Source organism: Protopterus annectens, chromosome 5.part0, assembly GCF_019279795.1.
Source record: "Protopterus annectens isolate FY-2018-M chromosome 5.part0, PAN1.0, whole genome shotgun sequence".
NCBI classification, from domain to species: domain Eukaryota; kingdom Metazoa; phylum Chordata; order Ceratodontiformes; family Protopteridae; genus Protopterus; species Protopterus annectens.
Genome location: NC_056735.1, coordinates 1,671,594,895 through 1,671,620,768, shown reverse-complemented (window position 1 = coordinate 1,671,620,768; position 25,874 = coordinate 1,671,594,895). Strand labels below are relative to the sequence as shown.

General features: G+C 43.4%; 1 protein-coding gene across 1 annotated transcript in view; it reads left to right on the top strand.

The window, feature by feature from the left end:
* BRWD1 (bromodomain and WD repeat domain containing 1) overlaps window positions 1-25,874 on the top strand; it is a gene marked incomplete in the record, with an annotated part of 4,378,631 nt that overhangs the window by 3,971,505 nt on the left and 381,252 nt on the right. Inside the window, 1 exon segment of the mRNA XM_044071461.1 lies at window positions 22,932-23,084. Coding sequence (XP_043927396.1) covers window positions 22,932-23,084 — 153 coding nt within the window.

Here is a 25,874-nt window from a genome sequence, read left to right as displayed (position 1 = left end):
GGTGGGTTGGGGGGCATTGCTCGGGAAGGAAAGTCCAAGGCACATGGTCCCCATCTGAGACCAGTTTGCATATCAACGTTCTGGAGATGAGGGTGGTGCTTCTTGCAGTGCAGGCTGTCCATGCCCATCTTCCCTTGGGGACGATTGCTATCCAGACAGACAACATGTCGGTAGTCTGGTACATCAACAAACAGGGGGGAACCAGATCTTTCCCCCTTTGTCGCAAAGCCATGAGAGTGTGGTACTGGGTGATCTCCACCGGCTGGTTTCTGGTGGCAACGCACATTCCGGGATGGTCCAGCATTCTTGCGGACAGGCTCAGCAGATCTATCCTGATGCCTTACGAGTGGTCTCGGAATCCTTCAGTAGTGGAACAGTTCTTTCACAAGTGGGATCAGCCTTGCTGTGATCTTTTCGCATCTCCTTCCAATGCAAAATCTCACTGTCAGGGACTCCCCATCCAAACCTGGACAATTTAAAGCTCACTGTTTGGTTGCTTCAGTTCCCATGATTATCAGGGCTCCCAGTTTATCTTTCCCCATGAAAGGAATTCTGGTGGCGGCTCATAACTCTTTCACCAGGAAGGTATACTATAGCAAGTGGAAATGTTTTTCTATATGGGCTTTGCAGCGTGCATTCAATCCCTTTACTGCTCCAGTTTCTGCAGTGTTAGAATTCTTATCAGCGTCAGTTCCTCTACAGTCAAAGTTCAACTGGCTGCAATTTCCAGTTTTCATATGAGGGACAGTAGGGCTTCCTTAGCATCCTCTAAGCTTTGCAAGACCTTCCTTAAAGGTACCTTTCTTCTGAGACCCCCGGTGAAGGATCCTACACCTCCGTGGGATTACATTAGTGCTTTAGGCTTTAGTTTTGGCCCACCCTTTGAACCTACAGTTTTGGTGGATTTGCAATTTCTGTCTTGTGTCTCAACTTCAAGCAGTGTTGATCAAGGCCCCTTATGTGGTTTTTCATAAGGACAGCGTTTCTTTGGGAACTAACCCATCATTTCTTCCCAAGGTAGCTTCAGAGGCCAACATTAACCAGATGATCAATCTCCTGGTATTCTTCTCAAATTTTCAAAACAAGGGAGAATATAAGTTGCCTTTGTTGGATGTACATATACAGTTACATTTCTGTTTGCACAGGACAAAAGGTTTTTGTAAATCTGACCAACTTTGTTTCTTATTCTAAACCCTTTTTAGGGAACCAGTATCCAAAGATGTTTTTCGTGTTTCACTGTTGCAGTCATCACCTGTGGGTCATCTCTGCTGTGGTAGCCCTCGGCCTGCCCGAATACCAGAGTCAGTGTTTTTGTACACTGGCTGCTATCACCTGTAGTCTGACATCAGGTCATTAGTACTATAAAGCAAGGCAGCCGACATCATTTCATCAGTCTTTCTTGCCGTGGAGCCTGTAGCAGAAGCAGTTCACACGAGTGCCGGTTGGTCACTACCAGATGTCGAATTTCAGCAGAAAACGTCTAAAGCTAAGTACCCTGTTATGGACCCTTTTTTTCTTGCTCTAACTGATGTCTGAAAAAGTTAACAATTATCTCGCCTGAAGTAAGCAGATCCCACACCGAGGCTTTCATTCTTACTGCATCACTTGTTTAGGCCCAGACGACGATGTCCCCCATTGTCAGTTCTCTGCCCTCTTTAATGTGAGAACCATTCACCGTAGAGCTCTTTTTGCAGGCAGTTATTTTTGTATTCTGTTTACGAATTCCGATATGGTGACCATCAGCCAACAATCCACCAACATACTGAAAAACGTAAAGATAGAGACAGGCCATACAAGGCTAAGCCTTCTGACAACACTACCACTAAGCAAGTCATCAGTTCTCTGGAATTCAGTGATGTGATTTTGCAGCCCCCGATGCCCAACTCGCTTTCTATGCAGGCCTCTCCTGAGACCCTTTTAGAGTCCGGTTTGCTGCAGAAATCCACTTTGTCTTCTGAGCATTTGGCTGTCTCTGCCTTGGTAGGGTCCGGTGCCTCGATGCAGGCACCGGCTTCCGAGGAAATTGTTCACACTACCGATTCTAGACAAAAAATGACATCTTCTCTTCTGACTACCATTTCTCAGAAACTGACGGATTATCTCAAGCCTCAAAGCCAGGCCACTTCTAGGAAATATGCTTCTAGCCACCATCTTGCTACTGCTCCCCCACCCCAAGCTGAAATGCTTAAAATGGTGGAGGATCTCATCTCCCTTGTACGAGGTACTCAAGCCCCCACTCCAGAAAGGAAAAGGCTTCCTTTTCCAGAAATTATGACAGATCAAGAGTCTGAAGAATCTGGTTATTCTGCCTTTGAAGAGGAACAGCAGCCCTTAACTTTTTGAGGATTCAGATGCAGAGAAATCCATCCTCTCTGCCTCCCCTCCAGGAGACCTCTCCTTGGGGGAAACCCTCCACTCCCTCAGGGAACATTTTCAGTGGGAATCTCAGGACTACCCACAGTCAAAAAAACGACTTGAGAGAGTTTCTGGACCTGCCCCAGCACAGACCTCTGGCCATCCCACCTATTTTATAAGTGGTGGATGATGTTTTCCTTGAATCCAGTTTAGCCCCTGATGCCCTACCTCCTACTCCAGCTAGACTTGACAGGTACTACAGAGTACCAGATTCACACCAATACTGTACAGTAACCCTGCTGCAGACCCTGAGGTCATTACACAGAGACCCAAAGGAGCTAAGACTAGTTCTGCCAAGAATCCTCTTCCTTCTCACAAAGACTCCAGAGCTCTGAACAGATGGGGTAAGAAAGTATACACGTCTGCAACTTTAGCTATCAGAGCACTCAATTGCCCATTCCATATGTTAAAATATCAACAACACACTTTGGAACACTTAAAACAGTAGATTGTTACCTCTCCTGATGGAGCCAACTCAAACAAGCTGGCAGAATTACTACACTCTGCTTGTCAAGTAGCCAAGCACTCAGTATGATGTGGATACAACGCCCTACGAGCCTCAGGCAGGGCATCAGTGATGGGGTCTGTTATTAGAAGACATGCATAACTGAAAGAACAAATCTCTACCTGATCATGTCAAGTCTAAACTTATTGATGCACCCCTAGCTAAGGAGCACCTGTTAGGGGAAAAAGCAGAAGGGGTGCTTAAAACGATGGAAGAGAAAGCAAAGTTTATGCAAACAGTAAAATATTTCTTTCAAATTCAACTGCCCAGATTCAGCAGGAACTTCCTGTCTAAACACTGGGCCTTCCCTGCACCCAGCAGACAGGGCCAAAGTAAGCCCCGCAGGGACAGGACATCCAGGCCCCTATCCCAGGGTCAGCAAAGAAGCAAACAATGGACCATGTCCGCCTCTAAGGCAGGGAGTTCTAAGCCAAGCTTCTGTGGTAAGCACTCGCAATGACTCTTCCTCCCTCCTTTCTCTCATGTAAAACTAGGAGGATGGCTCACCCTCTTCAAGGACAATGGGTCTCTATAACCAAGGACCAATGGGTATTAAAAATCATTTCTCAGGGATACAGATTCTCCTTCAGCGAACTCCCAATTCCAAGAGGGTACCCAGACCTCCCTCCAAACCAGTGGGCAGAGGCATTAAAACAGGTAAAAACACTACTATCCCAGGAGGCAGTAGAACCTGTCCCTCCAGATCAAACAGGAAAAGGTTTTTACTCCAGACTATTCCTTGTTCCCAGAAAAGAGGGCACTTGGTGCCCCATCCGGGATCTATCCAAACCGAACACCTCCTTGATGGTCCCCAGATTCAAAATGCTAACCTTGCAGCAGCTCCTGCCTATGCTCGCACAAAATGCCTGGCTGGTGACACTAGACCTAAAAGATGCCTACTTCCACATCCCCATTAGGGAATCATGCAGAAAATTCCTGTGCTTCAGAGCAGGCAATCAGCACTTTCAGTTCTCTGCACTGCCCTTTGGCTTATCTACTGCTCCCAGAGTATTCACCAAATGCTTGGCCCCGGCTATAGCATTCTGCAGACAGAGAAGTATACAGATTTACCATTACTTGGACGACTTCCTCATTCAGGCAAACAGCAAAGAAAAGTTGCTCCAGGATTTTCTCTTTCTCAAAAAATTCCTAACCTCCCTAGGTTCACATCAATGAGAAAAAACATCAAAGCAAAACCCCACCAGGAAAATTGTTTTCCTGGGAGCTGTGCTAGACACAGCAACCTTAAAGGCCTTCTTATCCCCCAGAAAAGCAGAGCTTCCTACCTCTCTGCTTCACCCAACTGGCTTCCAGAAGTCACCTCACTGTGAGGAAGTTCCTGCAAGCCCTGGGATACATGGCATCTTGCATCCTTCTCATCCCTCTCGCCAGGCTTCACATGAGAAAGCTTCACTTGTACTTAAACAACCTTTGGTGTCAGCACTCTGTCCATTGAGACCACTCTCCCACTGATCCCTTGCATAAGGGACACATTTTTTTGGTGGGCAGAGGCCTGTGCCATGAACAAGGGTTTTCCCTTCATCCTCCGCCCTTCTAGCCAGACCATCACCACTGATGCCTCAGACATAGCTTGGGGTGCTCACCTAGCAGGCAGATGTACCCAAGGCCTTTGGAATGCCAGCAACTTCACTTGCACATCAAACAGAAAGAAATGATGGCAGTGCAAAACACTCTGACTTCCATCCAACCCCATCTTAGGCCAGGGGTCCTCCTTATAAAAAACAGACAACACCACAGTAATGCGGTACATCAACAAGCAGGGGGCACCCAGTCTTATCCCCTGTGCAGGTTAGCCATGAGTCTGTGACTTACAGCTACCTCCATGGGGCTACACGTAATTGCCCAATATGTACCAGGGATCAACAACACACTGGCAGACCACCTAAGCAGCAACTTACTGGACCCCCACAAATGGCAGCTCCACAGAGAAGTCTTTCTGCAAATCACCCAGGAGTGGGGGACCCCAGAGGTGGACCTCTTTGCATGGAAGGTGGATGCCTTGACCTTCCCTTGGAGCTCCCTCTTTGTGTATGCATACCCTCCTCTGCCCCTTATTTCCAAGGTTCTGATCAAAATAAGACAGGAAAGACCAAAGGCCATCCTCATCACTCCAGATTGGCCCAGACAGCATTGGTACCCCTTACTACGCAGTCTGACCTTACAGCCCCCGAAGCTGCTTTCCCTAAGGTCAGACCTCTTGACCTAGGAGAGGGGAAGGTACTGCACCCAGACCCTACAGACTCTGAAACTTTCAGCATGGTTCATACACTAAAAACTAACAAGAAGTCACTGTTAAGCAAACAGGTCCTGGACATCATCACAGAGGCCAGAAGGCCCAGCACAAGAAAATCTTATGCAGGAAAATGGAAAAGGTTCTGCTCCTGGAAACAATCAAAAGGGGGCAGTACCTCCCAATGTTCCATCCTGCTCATCCTGGATTACTTAGCAGAGTTGCTCAATAGTGGCCTCTCCTTCTCTATTAAAATCCATGCCTCGGCCATCTCTGCCCATTATGATTCAGACCTACCCATCTTCTCTCACCCTTTGATTAAGCAATTCCTCAGAGGGGCTTCTAATATCAGGCCTCCCAGAAGACCTTCTAGGTCCACCCTGGGACCTGAATTATGTGTTAGAGAAACCAACCTTACCTCCTTTCCAACCTGCTGCTTCAACAGAATTGAAATACCTCTCCTGGAAGACTGCCTTCCCACTAGCTATCACCTCAGCCAGAAGGGTCTCAGAATTTCAAGCTGTCATGGCTGTCGAGCCCTTAATTTTCCATGCAGACAGTCTCCTTGAGGACTAATCCCTCCTTTATGCCCAAGGTGGTATCTGATGTGACCCTTAACCATGCCATACAGCTTCCCACCTTCTTTCTCAACCCTCAAAAGAAGGGAGAAAGAATTCTACACTCACTAGACATGCACAGACAACTCAGATACTATCTGGACCACACTGAGCCATTCAGAAAAAAGTGACCAGCTTCTTGTAAACTTTGCCCCAGGGTCAGGGGGAAGCCCATCTTCAAATAAACCATTTCCAAATGGATTTCACACTGTATCCATTTTTTGCTACAGACTACATGAGAAACCCATCTCTAAGTCGATCCGTACTCACTCCACTAGGGCAACCTCCACTTCCACTGCCTTCCTCAGAGGAGTACTTACCAGGGACATATTGGAAGTGACCACCTGGACCTCTGTCCATACCTTTACAAAACATTACCACCTACCTCTCTTTTCCAAGTCTAGGACAGGGTTTGCCTCTGCAATTCTCCAGGGCCTCCTGACTCTACCTATCCTTCCACCCTTTATATCAGCTTTGGGAATCCTCCCATAGCTGATGACTGCAACAGTGAAACATGAAGAACATAGTACAGTTGTGTACACTTACCATAAATGTAGATGTTTGAGTGTATTCACTGTTGCAGTCTTTGTTTTCCTTCCTCCATCCCCCATTTCACATCTTCCCGTAGGGGGACACATGCTTCTCAAGGTGGCTCTTAGCCACCAGGACCACTTTTCTCTTTTCCCTTTTGCTTCTGATGGATTAGGACAAGAAAAACTGATGTACTGATGTTGGCTGTCTTGCTTTATAGTACTGATGACCTGTAGTCAGACTACAGGCGACAGCAGCTTGCACACAAAAACATTGACTCTGGTATTCGGGCCGGCGGAAGGCTATCACAGCAGGGATAACCCACAGGTGATGACTGCAACAGTGAATACACTCGAACATCTACATTTATGGTAAGTGTACACAACTGTACTTTACTATTGCCCGCTGGATTTCCCAATGTATTATCCGAGTGTAATCTATCAGGGGGAATTTCCCCGCAAGGTCTGGTGAAAGCACATTCTACCAGGTCTATGGCCACTTCAGTGGCTTTTTGGTCCAGAGTTTTACTGGATGATATTTGTTCTGCAGCTACTTGGGCCTCATCTCATACCTTCATCTCACATCATTAATTGGACATCGTATCCAGGAACAGGGCATCCTTTGGCTCTGCCGTGCTCTGGAATATCCTTCCATGAGGGCCTCCCAGGAGTATAGTAGCTGGGGGACTCTGTCCCACAGGTTGAAGAGCAAATGAAGACAACTACTACAGATAAAGACATTTTGTACTCACGATAATGTTCCATCTGAGTAGTTGTTTTTTATTTGTCTTAAACCATCGCCCCCTCCTTCCCCCAGCCTTGTCTGAACTGTTGTGGACTGTATATATAGAAAAGTTGGATACCCTCGGGATGTCCTTTGTTCCGATCCTTGCTCAGAAATCTCTTTTCTGGTAGTGACAAGGTACTGTTCGGGTTGGGTGTGAGTATTGGATTAGGCAGCAAACTCGATCTAAAGGGAGGAAGGAGACGGGGGCATTATGGGTAATGGGAGGAAGGAGACGGGGGCATTATGGATAATGGGAGGAGCATTGAGCTCGGATCAGATGCTGGGTATGCAGCCTAGTCAGATCTGATATGGATCAGTAACCCACAGGTGGAAGACAAATGAACAAATGAAAAACTACTACTTAGATGGAACGTTATGGTGAGTACATAACTTCTTTATTTTGATCTGTGCTCTTTTAGGTGCATATGCATGGCACTTTCTTGCACTCCTTTTCCTTTGCTAATTTTGAAGATCATGTGGCTAGAGTCATCAAGATGGACATGGGCATTTTCTTTGAAGATGTTCTCAAGTTTCAGGGTCAGCTTCAGCAGGTCTGAAGCCCATATTCCTTCCACTTGGAAGTACCTGATGAAGTTTCTAGGAAGAAACCTATGCATCCCTGGATTATTCTTTCCCCAGAAGCCAGTCATTTGGGATACCTTCAAAGCAGCCTGAAGACATCCCAGCTCTGTCCTTTTGGCTTGCAGGAAAACCAGTTCTCTCTGTAAGATATCACCTGAGTAGCCAAATTAAATTACCAATCTGCCCAATGATGATTTCATCATGAGCTGTTTGATGCCATGTAGAGGGTCCAACACAATAGCATTTTGTCACATCTTGAGCCTTTGGCAGATTTAGCAATAGGATGTATGGATGGTGCAGTGGTAGCGTAGTCACCTCACAGCAAGAGGTTCCCTGGTTCACTTCTCGTCTGGGGTGCCTTCTGTGCAGAGTCTGCATGTCCTCCCTGCGTTCATGTGGGTTTCCCTCAGTTGCTCCGGTTTCCTCCCACATTACAAAGACATGTGTCTGGAGCATTTCTCCCTGGGTCTCTGCTGAAAATTGTCTCATTCCAAGTCGGACTTTCCCGGTTATCAAATGTAAAATAAATAAATAATTGTCCTTTGCTTGGGTTCAAGGTGCTTAATCTATTCATTTCATCTGTCTCTCCTTCTCAGAAAGGATCTGGACTAGCTGAAGGACCTCACCAAATCTGGTTTTAAGGAAGACCTTTGTGAGCTTCTCTTTATAGCTTTAATGATGAGATATCATGTGTCTCACTGGAACAGTGGGCTGTTTCCTTGAGCAGTATGACATGGCTAAAGAAGTCATCTTTGAAGGAGGAGCTACAGAAGAATATTTTTGGGGGCAGATATTATGGAGGAAGTACATGACCAGATGGCTTAATGGTTAAGGTCTTTGCATCCCATGCACAAGGTACAAGGTTTGATCCTGACCTCTGACCAATGCCTGTTTGGAGTTTGCATGTTCTCACTGAGTCTCCGTGGAGTTTCTCCCATGTCTGAAAAATATGCTGAGTGTTTCCATCTCAAACTCACCAATGAATGGAGCTGTGGGCAGCAGCACAGACTCTACATGGTGCCCCATAGGGGACAGAGTTGTACAGACCAACAGCTTTGGGCATCTACTGTGGTGCGAAGTGTCCTCAAGATAGGAGAACACAGATCACAGACTGCATGCCGTGGCATGGGTAGCCACTTGACAGTGTAAAATGTGGCTCTAGGTGATTCGATCCTGTTGACTGATGTTGCCAAAAATGGGCATGGGTAGTTACCGGTGATAAGTGGGTTGAGGTCCCGGCCTACTCTCACCTACACCAGGGACCCTCACTAATGGTAGGAGGGGTATATGTGCCCCTGTTGGCCAGTGTGTGCCTGCCATAAAACCCAGCAGCCCTGGGCCAATAAGCTGCTGGCTGGCAGGTGTCTAGTTGCCCAGCCTGGGTTACCTGGGATAGCTCTATTCAGCGAAAGCTGGATGTAAAACCAACCAACTTCCCAGGCAGCATGAACTGAGAATTGCTATGCTTAACATAGGTTCACTGATGGGACGCAGCTTGGAAGTGGATGACATGATGATATGGTGGAGACTGGACATCCTATGTATCCAAGAGACGAGATGGAAGGGTAGTGCAGCAAGGCTACTTGGCTTGGGATCCAGACTCTACTACTCAGGTGGGGAACAGGCTAGAAATGGTGTAGGAATTGTGGTGAGAGAGAGGCTTCAGAAGGCAGTGAGGGATATCATCAGAATTAATGACAGACTCATGACAATCAGACTCTAGTGAAAAGATGGGGCAGTATTCATAATCTCAGCATATGCCCCACAGCAGGGTTGTGATGGTGAGGAAAAGAGTGCATTCAGACAGCAGTTGCAGGACCTACTAGATAAAGCAGGATAACATGAATTGGTGTTGATAATGGGTGACTTGAAAGAACATATGGGGACAGACAGAACTGTATATGAGGATTGCCTGTGGAGGTATCAGGAATAAAGGAGGAGAAACCATTCTAGACTTCTGTCTGGCAAATGGCTTGATAGTAGTCAACACATGGTTCAGAAAGAGAGACAGTCGCAAGATCACATACAAGAGCAGCCAACATGCAACTCAGGTAGACTTCCTCCTAGTAAGGAAAAGGCACTGGGGTAGAATCCATGATTGCAAAGTCATCCCCAGTGGAACAGTTGGCCCACAGCATAAACCATTAGTTGCCACAATCAGCCGTAAGCAGTGATCAGAGAAGGCTCTAAGGTCAACAGAGATCAAGCTGAAGACCTGGAAGTTGACTGGAGAGAAAGTATAGCAGTTCAAGGAAGTACCTGGGGCTCTAGCACCCCAAGAAGAGGAAGAAATAGGTGGAGTTGAAGAGTGGCAGTGCCTAAAATCAGCATATGGTAGGACTACAGAAAAGATATGTAGCCGAGTCAGGTATGGAAATAAGGTGCATAAGGCAAGCTGGTGGTGGAATGCAGAAGTCCAGGAAATCAACAAAAGAAAGAAGGAATTCAGGAAGAAATGGGAGATAGAAAAGAGTGACCAGGCTAGGAAGGACTGCTGGTTGGCTAACAAAGAAGCTAAGAAAAAAGTTGCACTAGCAAAGAATAAGGCATCGGAGGCACTCTACCACCTTCTGGAAAGTGACTCAGTAAGGGGCACAAAGAAACTATATCGGGTTGCAAGGCAAAGACAGAAAGATAAAGAAGATAGACACCCTTCATAAGAGATGCCAGCAACAACCTGCTCACCCGTCCACAGGACATCAAAGGCAAATAGAAGGAGTATTTCCAGCAGCTTCTGAATGAAGAAAACTCCACAGAAGCTGTACTGCCCCAGAAACAGCCTACGAGAGAAGAAGAGGAGCCCACCTTAGAAGAAGTAAGAACAACACTAAGGAAGATGAAGTCAGGGAAAGCAGCAGGCTCAGATGATGTCACAGCAGATATGATAAAGATGCTGGGTGAGATAGGGGAGAAATGGCTCCTAAGGGTACTAATAGCAGTGTGGAGAGAAAGGCGTATCCCAGATGACTGGAGAATAAGCATACTTGTGCCAGTGTACAAGAACAAAGGGGACATCCACAACTGTGAGCAGTACAGAGGGATCAAACCTTTACCACATTGCATGAAAGTTCTGGAGAGGGTGATAAACGGATACGCAGAGTAGTAGAATGTAAGATGGGAGATAACCAGTTTGGATTCAGGTCAGGATGCAGCACAACTGACCCGATGTTTGCATTGAGACATATACTTGACAAGAAGCTAGAGATGAGAGGAGAGTCCAACTGGGCATTCCTAGACTTGGAGAAAGCATATGACAACGTCCCAAGAAAGCTAATCTGGGCAGTGCTGCCGTGGTTTGAAGTCCCGGAAACATTGGTAGAATTAGTGCAGGCTGTGTACAAGGACCCAGTGACTCAAGTACGAACGGTATGAGGCTTCTCAGAGGGGTTCCCAGTGGGAGTGGGTGTACATCAGGGTTCAGCTCTGAGCCCATTGGTGTTCATACTGGTGATGAACTACATTAGCAAACAGGTTGGAGGGAACAGATCACAAAGCTGCTGTATGCAAATGATGTGGCAGTACAAGCAGACTCTGAGCTAGAACTTCAGCAAAAGATAGAAGAATGGAATGCAAATCTGAAGGCACATGGGATGAAACTAAGCTCAGATAAGACGGTGGTAATGGCTGCAAACTGGAGAAATCAGTAGAAGCTTAGAAAGGAGATAAAAGTGGAGATAGTGGAACAGGTAAACAGCTTCAAGTATCTGGGAGGGGTGGATGAGGAGAAGGGTAGTCTGAATGAAGAAGTTAAAGCTAGAATCAGAGCAGCTGCAGTCAACTGGCATAGAATATCAGGTGTAGTCTATGACAGAAGAATGTCAAAGAAGCTGAAAAGTAAGGTGTACAAGACAGTGGGTGCAACCAGTACTACTGTATGGTACAGAAACTTGGGCAGTAAAGGCAGAACAGTTGAAGAAGCTAGAGGTGATGGAAATGAAATGCCTGAGAAAGGTGGTAGGATGCGCACTGTGGGACAGACGAAGAAATAAGGACATAAGAGCAGAAGCCAAAGTAGCTCCAATTGCAGAAAAGATCAAAGAGAACAGATTATGGTGGTTTGGACATGTAAAGAAAAGCAGAAGACAATTTGGTGAGGAAGATTTGGGACAAACAGGAAGAAGGTAAGAAGAAATGAGGACATCCAGCAAAGAGGTGGGGATGGATTGTGTGGAAGAAGATCTGTGACAATCAGGCATGAGTGTTGTAGAAGGCAGGAGTGTGGCACTGAATCGAGAGAGTTGGCGACAGTTAACACAATACCTCAACCCCATGTAGAAAAAAAATAGGAAAAAAGGGATGATGATGATATAGTGGAGGAAGTGCTTTCAACAGCTCTGTCCACATCTGATGGATGGCCTCCTGAGAAATACCCTTATCACTGTGGAGGGCATTGATGAAATCCATTTCTGTTTTTGATTTCATTTTGTAAAAGCAGCTGAGCCAATCCCACAACTTGCCTGTTCTGTGCAAAGATCGCTAAAAGTCTTGTACCTCCAGCCACCCCACTGCAGCTTTGACTGTGATGTGAAACTGCCCATGGAGGGATTGGCCCCTCCACATTTGTCCTAGTCTGGAGAAGAATTTAAAGGATCAGTGACTTCTAGATGTGGGAGTTCATTAGTCTTCTTCCAGAAAGAGGTGTTGTGATAAGTCAGTCCTCTGAAACAGACCTAGGTGTACATTAGAGCTCACTGGGGCTATATAGGTTGCTCCAGTTTTCAGAGGGAGGGAGGGGTGTTTACTGCCAACTCTTACTGGTCTAGAAGTAGACATATTGTTTCTGTCCCATGTATGATCTCTGCAACTTCAGAAAGTACATCCAGTATATTTCATTTTGAATGTCACCTTGCTGAGAGTTGTATTTTTGCTCTTGAATGGCATCCTGGATGGTGTCCTGTGACATGATGGATACATTTTTGTACACAGTCGATTAGGATGCAAACAAAAGATTCCCATATTTTATTCACACTGGTTGAGCATCCCTTTTGGTGCAAAGTGTTGCTTTTTAGACTTTCCTTGTTACCCAGATTTCCACCAAAGTGTTGTACAAAGCCTCTCATTTAAAAGATATCCTGGTGTTACCATAACTGAACTATTGATTCCTGATACCTCTGTCCAGGTGCTTCTTGGAGATTGTCCTTATGAGAATTTGTTTTGAATATTATCTTGGAGCTCTTTCACTTGTTGGAAGTTTTCTTCTGATTGTTGTTCATAGAAATATCTTATCTGAATGGAATTGGAAACTTTCCAATATCTGACATTCTTACTCTGAGAGAGCATCCAGCATGTTTTGTCCTTGGCCTGCTGAGTGATAACACAGTGCAAAAAAAGATTAGGACTCCTTTTAATTTGCTAATCATTTTGTTCAAATTAATAGTCTGAGAAGATCCTTTTCGTTATTTATACAAAGTGATATGGTGGGATCATTGAACATTTTAGCAGGCTTGGGGAAAAAACATTTTTGCTTAAGAAAATTATCATGACTTGGCATTCAGTAACTAGATGTGGTGATAGGAAGTTGTGTCTGATGGCTGAATGTGAGATGTGCAGCCAGTAGGAATGACTTGCACCCAATTAACATTTCCTTTGTTCTTGGGAGTACAGATATTTAATGGGAAATTTTCATTCCCATAATGTCTTTCTTAGACCTTTTCAGACTCCGAAACAAAACAAACAAAAAAAATCTGAGCAGAAGATTTTGACAACAAAATGGGTGACTTTGAGGCTTTCCTGTTCTTGGAGGATGTTTATGTCATGGTTTAAGGATACAAAATGCACATTGCAAATTTCAGGTTATACCTCATTTCATTGTTCCAGATCTGATGTGTAGGTGTTGCTGCTCAGTCTCTGTATGCATCTTTTATCACCTTCGCAACATGAGGATTTAATGATTAAACTTCAAGGTATAAACATCAGTAAAAATAGTCTTTGTCAGGTATTTCTATCAATTCCATTAGTAAATGGTAAATTGCAGAGCATCAAATAACTATACCCAAAGATTAATTGAATAGATAAATTGGAGCATTTGGGAGCAAATATTGTGATATCCAACTAGGTTAGCAGTATGTCAACGTATATTAACAAACCTAGGATCTTTCTGCTTCCCCAGCCATGATTATGCCCTGTGTGATTAACACAGATCACAATACCATTATTTTATACCCAGGAGTAAACTAATTTTCATAAGTCCTCCTCAAACTTGCCTAATGAAGACTGATGCTGTAAGTGACCTGCTTATGAAAATAAGAGTCTGATGCTATACTCAGTTATCCATACAAGTCTGCTCAGGTTATTTTATTAACTTCTGTATTCATTAACACATACTTGGAAGACAGAAATTTCCAGGTGAGTTCAATGAAGAGCCTTTTGGTGAAATCACAAAGTTAACAAGTTATCCCACAGGGGTAAAACCAGAGGCACTATGTAGCTTTCAAAAGTTACTGCAGTCATTAAACAAGTTGAGTTTCTTTGTTCATTAAACCACTGAAATCACTTGCTGACTCATAGTAGAGTTACAATTGATTGCCTGATACCACAGTACACTATTTTGGGTAGTTTTTCCCTACCTCAATGTGCTGTCACCTTGATGTCAGTATATATAAAGTTCAGGGAATATTGGGAGCTTTGTCCTGCTGCTTTGTACGTGATTAGGGTTGCCACCTTTTCAAATGCCCAAAGTGGGACAACTGTGGTACAAACATCAGATTTTGCAGGCCAAAACATGCCCATGGCCGGTACAATGGACAGAACGTCACTTTTTTGCCTAAATGAAAGCTTATTCTTTTAGCATTTTAGTTGCTTATTCTGTTTCTTATAACATCTGAGTTTTTCAGATACAGAATTAACTGTTCTATGCAACTATTACATAAAATACAGGAAATAGTTTTGCCCTAAAATCTCAGGACATTTGCCATTTTTACAATTTTTTTGCAGGACACAACTGCCCAAAGCTGGACTGTCCCTTGCAAAGTGGGACAGGTGGTAACCCTATACATGATGGGCAGTTTTAGAAGATTTGTAAGCAAAGAAGTGCAACCTGAGCAGCTAGGTTTCATTATTTCAGCTGAAGGTATGGAATCTAATTCATTTTCTTATCAAATCTTTGTAGATCTAAATAAAAATTAATTAGCCTTAAGGGTGAAAGCAACAGTAAAGAACCCATTAATTATTTTATTTTATTTAACATTTGTTGACCGGGAATGTCCGACTAGGTTCCACAGAGCCTGTTTTCAGCGGAGGCCCGGGGAGAAATGCTCCAAATGCATGTCTTTGGAATGTGGGAGGAAACCGGAGTACCCGGAGGAAACCCACGCGAACACAGGGAGAACATGCAAACTCCACACAGAAGGCACCCCAGCCGAGAATCGAACCGGAGAACCTCTTGCTGTGAGGCGACAACGTTAACCGCTGCACCACTGTGCAAAAATTGAAAGGGAAAACATTTTAGATTTATCCTGTTATTGTTAAACAATGAAATGATCACCTAGCCGCAGAATGTAACAAATAGGCTTATAGCAATATGTTGTGCTAACTTCAGAAAACAAAGATCTCAGTGTGTTGTAGAGAAAAGGGGAGTCAGCCTTTATATAACTATAGATACGATAACTGCAGCCACAAATAAATAATTAAAAACTCAAATGTCATAAAACCAGGTATCATACCTGGTTCTTGCAGAAAATCAATGAAAGAGCAAATATTAATCATGTTAAACAAAATATTAGCATGTGGACACATCACTGACATATGGCAGCAGGCTGTAGTGATACCAGTTTGCATGGGGGGGTATCAAAACAGACCAAACGATTTTAGACTTATCAGCTTAACCAAGCACATTTGTGTAACATTATTGGGAGAAACTCTTAATCAAGCTTGTATAGAATGGCATGTTCTTATATGGAACAATGTGTTTCTTAAGGAGAGATCTTATCTTTTGAGTCAGGTGGCATTCTCTGAAGTGCTAACAGTAGCACCTAATGATGAGATGATGGTGCATTCTCTGTAACTTGACCTCAGTGAGGGATTTAAAGCTACTTCATACAAAAACATTCAATGCCATTTCAGCTAGTAAAGTAACGATTAAACAACAGGACAGAAGTTGTGGTAGGGATTATCTTTTTTGTCATGACAACGGTTACCAGTGGGATCCCCTCAGAGCATTATACAGGGTCAGTTGTTTTGGGATTTTACTTAAATGTAAAATTGGGGAAATGCGCTATAGGTGACCAAGTGTACTAATGACTGCAAACAAGGCAACATAACTGCTTTGATAAAGCTTACCATAATTCTTCAAGATGGTCCACAAAAATACACAGCTGGTGCAGCAGTAATGACTAAAACTTTAATGCCAATAAATTTAATGTCATGTGGTCGACAAGAATAACATGCGTTATTGATTACAAAACAACTGGTTAGATCATAAAAAACACACCATCAATAAAGATCATGGCACATCTTTTAAGCTTTGACCTGTGTGTCTTCCAAAGCCAGAATAACATATTTTGTATTCTAATTCAATGGGAGATGTCTTATCCCTCTGGGAAAATCACATATATAATGTTTCTCACTAATTTGATCAGTTATTGAATACAATGTTGCATGTTTGTAGCTTTCAGGAAAAACCACCTTAAAGAACTTGTAAAAATGCAGATACTCCTTATTAGGAACAAATCATAGCTTTGGTAAGCTACTCAGAAGTGCTTTATGCACTGCTATTATGTTCTTTTTTTCTTATAGTTTGCGTAGAAGTACTCTCTTCCTGGTCTATAAGACTGTCGTATCTGGGTCTGTTTGAAAGTCTATTCCTGTTCTGTCGGTCTAGACGCACTTCATTACCTGTAGACCCACACAGTTTTTTCTCTTCACTACCTAAACTGAAATATATCTTCAGTCCATTCTATCTCCTTTCCATAGACCTGAAGCTTACCTTCAGGCACTCCCATTTCAGATGCAGCTGACCCTCCACTGATGTCCCTTATCTTGAATACTTATCACTCCCTCTCTTTAGGGATAATGTACAGCCTATATACTGTACACTCATACAGATCCTGGACTGCCCTAGCTACACACCACTGTGGTACCCTCATTATTTTTTATCAACCTTCTCTACACTCCCATGATAAATCATTCTCTCCTCCATTCCTCAAAATCCCTAGAAGCTAAGGGAAGATAGAAAAAGTGGCACCCAACTCTTCCCTTACAGGGCCATATAGTGATTGCTAGTTTGCATAAGGAGGATTATAAATAATAGAGCACTGAACATCTGGTAGGGTTTGGTTCTGAATGAATTGAGATTGTTGGCTGGGTGTCATCAAAGGTCTAGAGTTATGGTAGACTCCTACTTGAAGTTTCTCATAGCAGAACCCTGTAGATGTTCTCCGTGTTTCACTGTTTCAGTCATCACATTTGGATTGTCTGCCTGCAGGTAACCCTTAGCCCGCCTGAATACTAGAGTTTTGGGATTTCTGCGTTGGACGGTGTCGCTTCTTCCATGATGTTAGGTCGTCAGGGGTATAAAGCATGCAGCTGATGCCATTACATCCGTCTTTTTTGCGGTGCCCGAAGCAGAAGCAGTTTGCAAGTGCCGGTCGGCCGCCTCCTGAAATTTTTGTTTTTCGAGTTTCAGACCTGAAGTCTTCTAAAAGATAAGTACCCCGTTGGGGATCCTTTTTTATTGCTCTAACTGATGTCAGAAAAATTATTAATTGTCTTGCCTGTGGAAAGCAAATACCTCACAGAGATTTTCATTCTTACTATATCACCTGTTTAGGCGCAGACCACGACGTCCCTCTGTCGGTTTTGTACCTTGTTCCAACACCCGGACTATTCATCGTCGGGCTATTTTTGTCACTAAATTCTTTTGCTCTCGATTTCCATATTCCTAAATGGCTTCGATAAGCCATCCGACTACTGATCTTCTGAAAAAACGTAAGGTTAAAGACAGAGGCAGACCCCATAGGTCCAAAACTGCCGACGACATTACCGTTAAGCTAGTCGCCAGTCCGCCAGTACTCAGTGAGGTGCTTTCGCAGCCCCTAATCCCTGCTTCTGCAGATTCGCAGGCCTCTACTGAGACCCAATCAGATGCCGCAAGATGCTTCTTTGACTATGGAACCTTTGGCTGCCTCTACCTTGGATGGGTCTGGAGCTGCTGTGCAGGCACCAGCTTTTGAGGGTGTATTCAGGCCTTCCGATTTTCATATTAACCCGACTACTTAATTTCAAACCAAAAATAATGAATTCCTCAGGCCTAAGGTTCACACTACACATAGGAAACCGACGACCAAAGCGCATTCCCAGGCCCACATGCCACAAAAACAAATGTTTAGAATGGCTGAAGACCTTATTACTTTAATTAGGGGAAGTCAGCCTTCCCCATCAAAAAGACAGAGAACTGATTTTCCTTCTGATTCTTCTGATCAGGAGTCTGATAACTCTGACCCTTCTGATTACCAGGACATACTTTTATCTACCTATGGGGATTCTGATGCAGAGAATTCCATTTCCCCTGCTTCCCCACCAGAAGCTTTTTCCTTTGGTGAAACCCTGCGTACCCTTAGAGAGCATTTCCGCTGGGAGAGCCAGGACTACTCTCAGTCCAAAAAGAGACTTAGGGAATTTTTAAACTTGCCTCAGCACAGGCCTCTAGCTGTCCCTCCTGTTCTGGAAATTGTAGATGTCTTCTTGGAATCCAGCCTTACCCCTGATACTTTGCCTCCAGCTCCCAGGAATGCTGACAGGTACTATAAAGTACCTGACTGCCACAAATTCCTCTCAAAGAATCCTGTTGTGGATCCAGAGACCATTTCCCAGGGACCTAAAGACATTAAGGCTACAACGGCCAAAAATCCTACCCCTTCAGACAGGGATTCTAGGACTTTAGACAGATGGGGTAAGAAGGTATACACCTTTGCTACTCTTGCCATCAGGGCTTTAAATTGCCATTTTCATATGTTAAAGTATCAGCAACATATTATGGAACTAATTAAACAGAAAATGATGTTGATACCTGATTGTGCAGAACATAAAGGTTTACAAGATTTAATGCATTCTGCTAACCAAGTTGGTAAATGTACTTTGCAATGTGGTTTTGATACCTTAGAAGCATCTTGCAGGGCTGCTGTCACTGGGTCTGTTCTTAGAAGGCATGCTTGGCTTGAGGAACAGAACTTGCCAGACCACGTCAAAGCAAAATTACTAGATGCACTATTAAACCAAGAGCGTCTGTTTGGCAATGAAGCTGAAGAAGTCCTCAAAAGGATGGAGGGAAAAGCTAAATCTATGCAAACTGTTAAAGATTTCTTACAAGTTCAGCCACCTAGATTCAGTAGGCGTTGACCTTCAAAAAACTGGTCTTTTCCAGTCTCTCCCAGACCTTCTGATTCCAAACCCAGGGCAGCAGACCACCAAGACTACAGTCTCAGGGTATGCACAGATCTAAGCAATGGAGTGCACCCACGTCCAAAACAGGGAGTAGTAAGCTGCCATCCTATGGGAAAATCTCACAATGACTTATCCTTAATTATTCCAAGCCTTGCCCAAGTACTTGCATCTTTAGGAGGGAAACTTGCCCTGCATGCCAAAAACTGGGAGTACATTACCCAGGACAGATGGGTCTTAAACATTGTTTCCCAGGAATACAGATTCCACTTCCACTCACTCCCAACCCCAAGCGGATGGTCAGACCTCCCCCCAAACTAGTGGACAGAGGCCCAAAAGCAAGTACTTTCTCTTCTCAGTATCAAGGCTGTTCAACCTGTCCCAGCAGAACAAAGGGGATAAGGTTTTTATTCCAGACTGTTTCTGGTACCCAGAAAAGAAAACTCTTGGCGTCCTATCCTGGATTTATCTATTCTCAACACCTTTCTGGTGGTTCCAAAATTCAAAATGCTTACTCTCCAACACCTGCTTCTTATGCTAGCCAAGGACTCCTGGCTAGCAACCCTAGGCAGGCTCTATGCATTATCTGTTCTCCGCACTTTCCTTTGGCTTATCTACTGCGCCCAGGGTATTCACAAAATGCCTAGCTCCAGCCATTGCATATTGCAGGCAGAGAATGATTCAAATTTACCCATACTTAGATGATTGCCTGATTCAGGCGGACAGTCAGGAATTGCTAGTACAACACCTGACATTTGTAAAGAGATTTCTAACTTCACTGGGGTACACCATCAACGAAAAGAAATCACATCTGGTACCCAGCCAACAGATTGTATTCCTGGGAACAAGCTTGAACACAACTTCCCAGATGGCATTCCTCACTCCAGAAAAACAAATTTATTTGACAGATTACTTCAGTCTACTGGCCACCAAAACCCAGCTATCTGCAAGAAAAATACTGCAAGCCCTAGGGTTCCTGGCCTCTTGCATTCTACTAATTCCATATGCAAGGCTGCATATGAGGAAACTTCAATGGTACTTAAAAAGTCTCTGGTGTCAACATTCTCAGGACCTGGAAACAATGATTCCTATCATTCCTTGCCTAAGGACAGAGTTCCTTTGGTGGGCAGAAGCCTGCTACCACAGCAAGGGACTCCCTTTCACTCAACCCCCTGCCGCCCAAATCCTAACAACAGACGCATCAGACTATGCATGGGGGGGGGGGGGGGCTCACATGGCAGGACAGTACATTCAAGGCAAATGGAGCCCAAAGCAAATGCACCTGCATATCAATCAAAAAGAAATGTTAGCTGTACAGAATGCTCTGACAGCCTTCAAAGTCCTTATTCTTCCAGGGCAACTATTGGTAAAGACAGACAACACCACAATTATGTGGTACATAAACAAGCGGGGGGGAACCTATTCCTACCCACTCTGCAGATTAGCCATGGCTCTGTGGAATACAGCCTTAAGCAACCACGTGCACCTGGAAGCTCAATTCCTGCCAGGAAAACTAAATTCACTGGCAGACGACTTAAGCAAAATTCCCATGGACCCACACTAGTGGAAACTGGAACCCAAAATATTCAAGCTTTTGAGGAACAGATGGGGGCACCAGAGGTGGACCTCTTTGCTTCCCCTCAGAACTATCAATTGAGAAAATTGCACCAGAACTCCCCACAGCCAAGCTTGGAAAGTGGATGCCCTGTCCTTTACCTGGGAAAGCCTCTCAATCTGTACCTTTCCCCCCTGCCCCTGCTCTCAAAGGTTCTACTAAAGATCAAACAGGACAGGCCAAGGACAATCCTGATTGCACCAGACCGGCCATGCCAGCAGTGGTATCCTCTTTTGTGCAGTCTGACATTAGTGCCACCATGGCACCTGCTTCAGACCCCTTCCCTGCTATCCCAGCAGGAGGGCCAGATTTTGCACCCACAGCTGCAGACCTTGAACCTAGCAGCCTGGCTTATCCCCTGAATTCTTCACCAGGAACTCTCAGTAAGCAGGTGCTGGATGTCATTCTTGAGGCAAGGAGGCCTAGTACTAAAAAATCCTATTCGGAAAAGTGGAAAAGATACTGCTCCTGGAGCCAGTCTCAGGGAATGAATACAACTGTGCCCAGCTTACCTCATATACTAGATTACTTAACAGAAATGCTCCACAAAAGCATATCCTTCTCTTCCATTAAGATTCATGCCTCTGCCATCTCAGCTCATTATAATACTGAACCACCCCTTTTCTTTCACCCTCTAGTCAAACAGTTCCTGAGAGGAGCCAAAAATTTAAGACCCCCCCCCTCCCCCCCAGGAGAGCTCCCACTCCTGCCTGAGACCTTAACTTTGTATTGGAAAAGCTCATGCTTCCGCCCTTTGAACCTGCTGCCTCCGCAGAGTTAAAATTCCTCTCTTGGAAAACAGCTTTACTTCTAGCCATCACTTCAGCAAGAAGAGTGTCTGAATTGCAGGCCCTTATGGCCGTGGAACCCTTCATTATCTTCCATGCGGACAGGGTTTCCCTCAGGACTAACTCATCATTCATGCCCAAGGTAGTATCTAGTGTGGCTTTAAACCAATCCATTCATTTGCCAACTTTTTTCCCTAATCCTCAGAATAAAGGGGAAAGGATCCTGCACTCCCTGGATGTGCACAGGCAGCTCGGGTTCTATCTGGACAGGACTAAGCCTTTCAGAAAATATGACCAGCTGCTAGTCAGCTTTGCTGCAGGAGCAGAGGGCAAGGCCATTTCAAAGGAATCCATTTATAAATGGATAGCACACTGCATCCATTTCTGCTACAAACACATTGGGAAACCTACCCCACAAGGGATCAGAACACATTCCACTTGGGCCACATCAAACTCTATAGCATTCCTCAGAGGAGTCCCTACCCGCGACATCCTGGAAGCTGCAACCTGGAGCTCTGTGCACACTTTCACCAAGCATTACCACTTACCTACCTTTTCTAAATCCAGAGCTGAATTTCCCACAGCAGTCTTACAGGGCCTGATTGCCAGCCCTAATGCATCTTAACTACCTCCACCCATACGTAGCTTTGGGAATCAACCCAAATGTGATGACTGCAACAGTGAAACACGAAGAACATAGTACAGTTGTGTATACTTACCATAAATATAGATGTTAGAGTGTATTCACTGTTGCAGTCCTGGTTACCCTCCCTCCAACCCCCTGACTTCTCTTTACTTCTACCTATCTTTTTTGGTTGCCATATCTTATATCATGTGTATTTGCTTATTGCTGGGGGTGTTCCATACCATGTAATTGCTTCCTGATTTGGGGGAACCTGACATCTGGGGCAAGAAAAACTGATGTAATGGTGTTGGCTGCATGTTTTATACCCCTGACAACCTGACGTCATGGAAGAAGCGACAGCATCAAACGCAGAAATCCCAAGACTCTGGTATTCAGGCTGGCTGAAAGCTACCTGCAGGCAGATAACCCAAGTGTGATGACTGCAACAGTGAATACACTCAAACATCTGCATTTATGGTAAGTGTACACAACTGTACTTTTTATATTATTGGACTGCATAAAGCTCTGTTGGTTAAAAATGTAAGACTGGTGAGTATGTGGTTCATTATCACATTTATTTATTTTTTTCTTATTCCTTCACTGATGCTGGTGAGTTGTCATTGACCACGGTATGAGCCCCTTGCTAGAAAAATAAATATTAATTCAAATTTCTGTGGTGCATCGCCTGATAGTGGTGAACTTAAACAAATAAGGCTGTACTGTTAAGATTATCCTTATTTTGTGGTGTTAAATAGGTAATCTGTTCAGTTTGCTATTTCTAAATTACTTGCTGCCTATACTAAGAATTTGTCATTAACTGCATTTATCTTTCTCCCTTAGGACTATGGTGATATTATTGCTACTCCCATGGACTTTGGAACAGTGAAAAAGATGCTGGAGGATGGCAAATATGAAAGTCCTATAGAGCTTTGTAAAGATGTTAGATTAATATTCAGCAATGCAAAAGCCTACACACCTAATAAAAGATCTAAGGTAAAAAACACAAGATTTTCTTTTGAAAAATCCTGTGGATTTATTTCACACAGTGATGTAGAGTTTCCTTGATAGAGAGTCCTTGTACTAGTAAAACTGATGCCACCATGTAGTCTGTGCCCTTTAATCTCAGTATATGTGGTATAAAAGTCCCACTGGTTGAGATTCCTACAGGCGAGTATCAGTCACAGTGCCAAATATTTCTTTTATAAATTGAGTGTCCACATGGTCCTGGTAGACTTTGTTTTAAGATGTTAAGCGGTGGATGCTGCCTGTGCAGTTGGAATCTTTAACGAGACCTGTAAGAGGAGTAAGGACCAGGCTGCAGTCTGAAGTTTGTGTGCCAAATGTGGCTTCATTAGTCATATGGATATTTAAAAATAAAAATTTGTCAAGAATGTGTACTCACTTACAAGCTTTGTATACTTCCTGCAGCGGTATAGCACTCTAACTGGATTCATTGTGGAATGTTTTATGTGGTTTCAGAGGACTGGACAAAGGTGTGCTTATTGCTCTTCATTCATATGCTTTATTATAGGAACCATTATGCCAGATAAGACTTGAGGCAAATGATGAGTGGGTCTTATTTGGAGTTTTACTGATGCTTTATGTGGTTGACTTAGTACTTTACTGTGAAGTTGTATGACAGTTTGCATCAACTGCAGGTTTTCATCTTAATTCTACAAAAACTGAAGTATTCCCATTTGTCTTTAACTGCCTGGGGAACTCATTGTTCTCTGTATTTTTAGCTGATGATTGCATGAGATAATGTGTAAAGCTAACTTAGGACTCGCCAGATACCTAGAAATTAATGATGGTACAGTCGCAGTCATAAGTATTCTGAAGTCAGTAAGCCTACCTGTCTCTGATTATGTATCAGTTTTAATACAGCAGTTCTTATCAAGAGTTTCAGTCCACATTTAATGTATAATGTTTGCAATTGCCAGTATGTCAGTATGGTTTGTGATATAAAATGCTTGTGGCAAGGATTGTGTCGGTGTGGTTTGTTTTCATTTATATAAGTGTATGATTGCCTGTGTAGTAAGTGATGGTTTAATGAAGATGTATCTTGTTAAAAAGAAACAGGAATTGAATAATTTATGTAATATTGCTTCGGTTATATATTTAACAATATTTGTGAAGTATAATGTTTAAGTTACTGTAGATTGATTACTTTTATATGAATGTAAATTTCCCTTTGTCACAAGTGATAATTCAGTAAAGGTATTTGGAGGGGGAGGGGGAGTTTCAGCCCACATTATGATCATTCTTTGTTTCTTAAAATAGTTATTATTAAGAACCTAACTTTTAAATTAATAAAATAATATCTGTGCCATTTATGATGGCTCTAGAAATTGTTGGGACATTATCGGCACATTAGGGTCTCCTAATTCATTTTCTTCCACTCTGGGTGATACCCAGTGGCGTGTAAAAGCAGGCATGGTATACTTTAGGAGAGGGATTTAATGTACAATTTTAGTGGCAAGTTTTGAAATGGGTTCAAACCAAATTTTGCATAGAAGTCTTATGAAATGCATAGTTTACAAGAATTGAAAGATGTTACTGAAGCTTCAGAGTGCATGCTTTCTGATATAAGACTGTTGGTTTAGGTTTTTCTTCCATAGTAGTTGGGTGGTATCATAGTGGTTTAAACTGAATCCATGTTAGAATGTTTACTGTCAAAACATCAATCCCATACAATCAAAACAGCACATTGAGGTGCTAGAAACTCGAATGCTGGTATATCACAAAATTCCATTTTTTCCTCATATTTTTAGTCTGTTTCTTATAAAAACTGTGGTTTTCTAGCAAATCATTGAGGATTGAAGTCAGAAAATAATGACAGACATTTGAGTTTCAGGCTTCATACCCTTCAGAAAATTGATGCTAATGCAAAACCTTTCGTTCTATGAACATTCTAAGTTTGTATGAGCAATGTTTAAAAATTGTCCCTATATTTTGTCCTTTGTCCAGATTTCATTAGCAGTTAGAGAGGTATAGTGTGGGAGCATGGGGGTGGGGGGGGGCTCGCCTCAGGTGTTGGCTATGAACTGACGTTTGAGTTTGGGGTACTTCGATGTAGTGCCATTTGATCTTGTTGGATCAATGTTATGAATGTCAACGTTTTAGCTAGTTGACATTCAAACATCCATTTAAAATACCCTTTTCCTAGTGCATAAAAAAGATGACATTGTTAGAGCAATCCAAGATCTGAAATGTTCACAAGTTCAGTGAATTTATCTTACAGCAGTTTTATAGGTAGAGTTATATTGCTATGCTTCCAGTGGTGTGGAATCTTCAGACTGACCCCTCAGCATGTTGTTGGCTGATAAAAACATTATTAATTTGTAGAGACAGGATCACTGTTGAGTTTAAGCTTCTAAGAAGGCTCCTTTAACAAAAGTACAAACTGGGCAGTTAAGGTAGAATTTTTGCATATTCAACCTGAATTCTAGTAAGGGGACGCTTTGAGGTGCAAGGTGAAATCATTTTCTTTTCTGGAAGTCAGTTCATATGACATTTGTCAGATTATTCCATGGAATGGGTCAGGATGATTCATATTATTTTCATTGCGACTATTACAAATCTGAATACTTTGCATCTGTATTGGAATGGCCTAATTTGCATTCTCCAGGAACATATAAAGTGAGCTGTTAATTCCAGGAGTGGATCATCCTTCAGCATCCGCTTTTTCAGAGTAGCTGTCCTCCTCACGGTTTGAACCATTAAATTGGTGGAAAACTATACATACTAGGGATACTAGCAGCCAGCATTATTACCCCATCATGA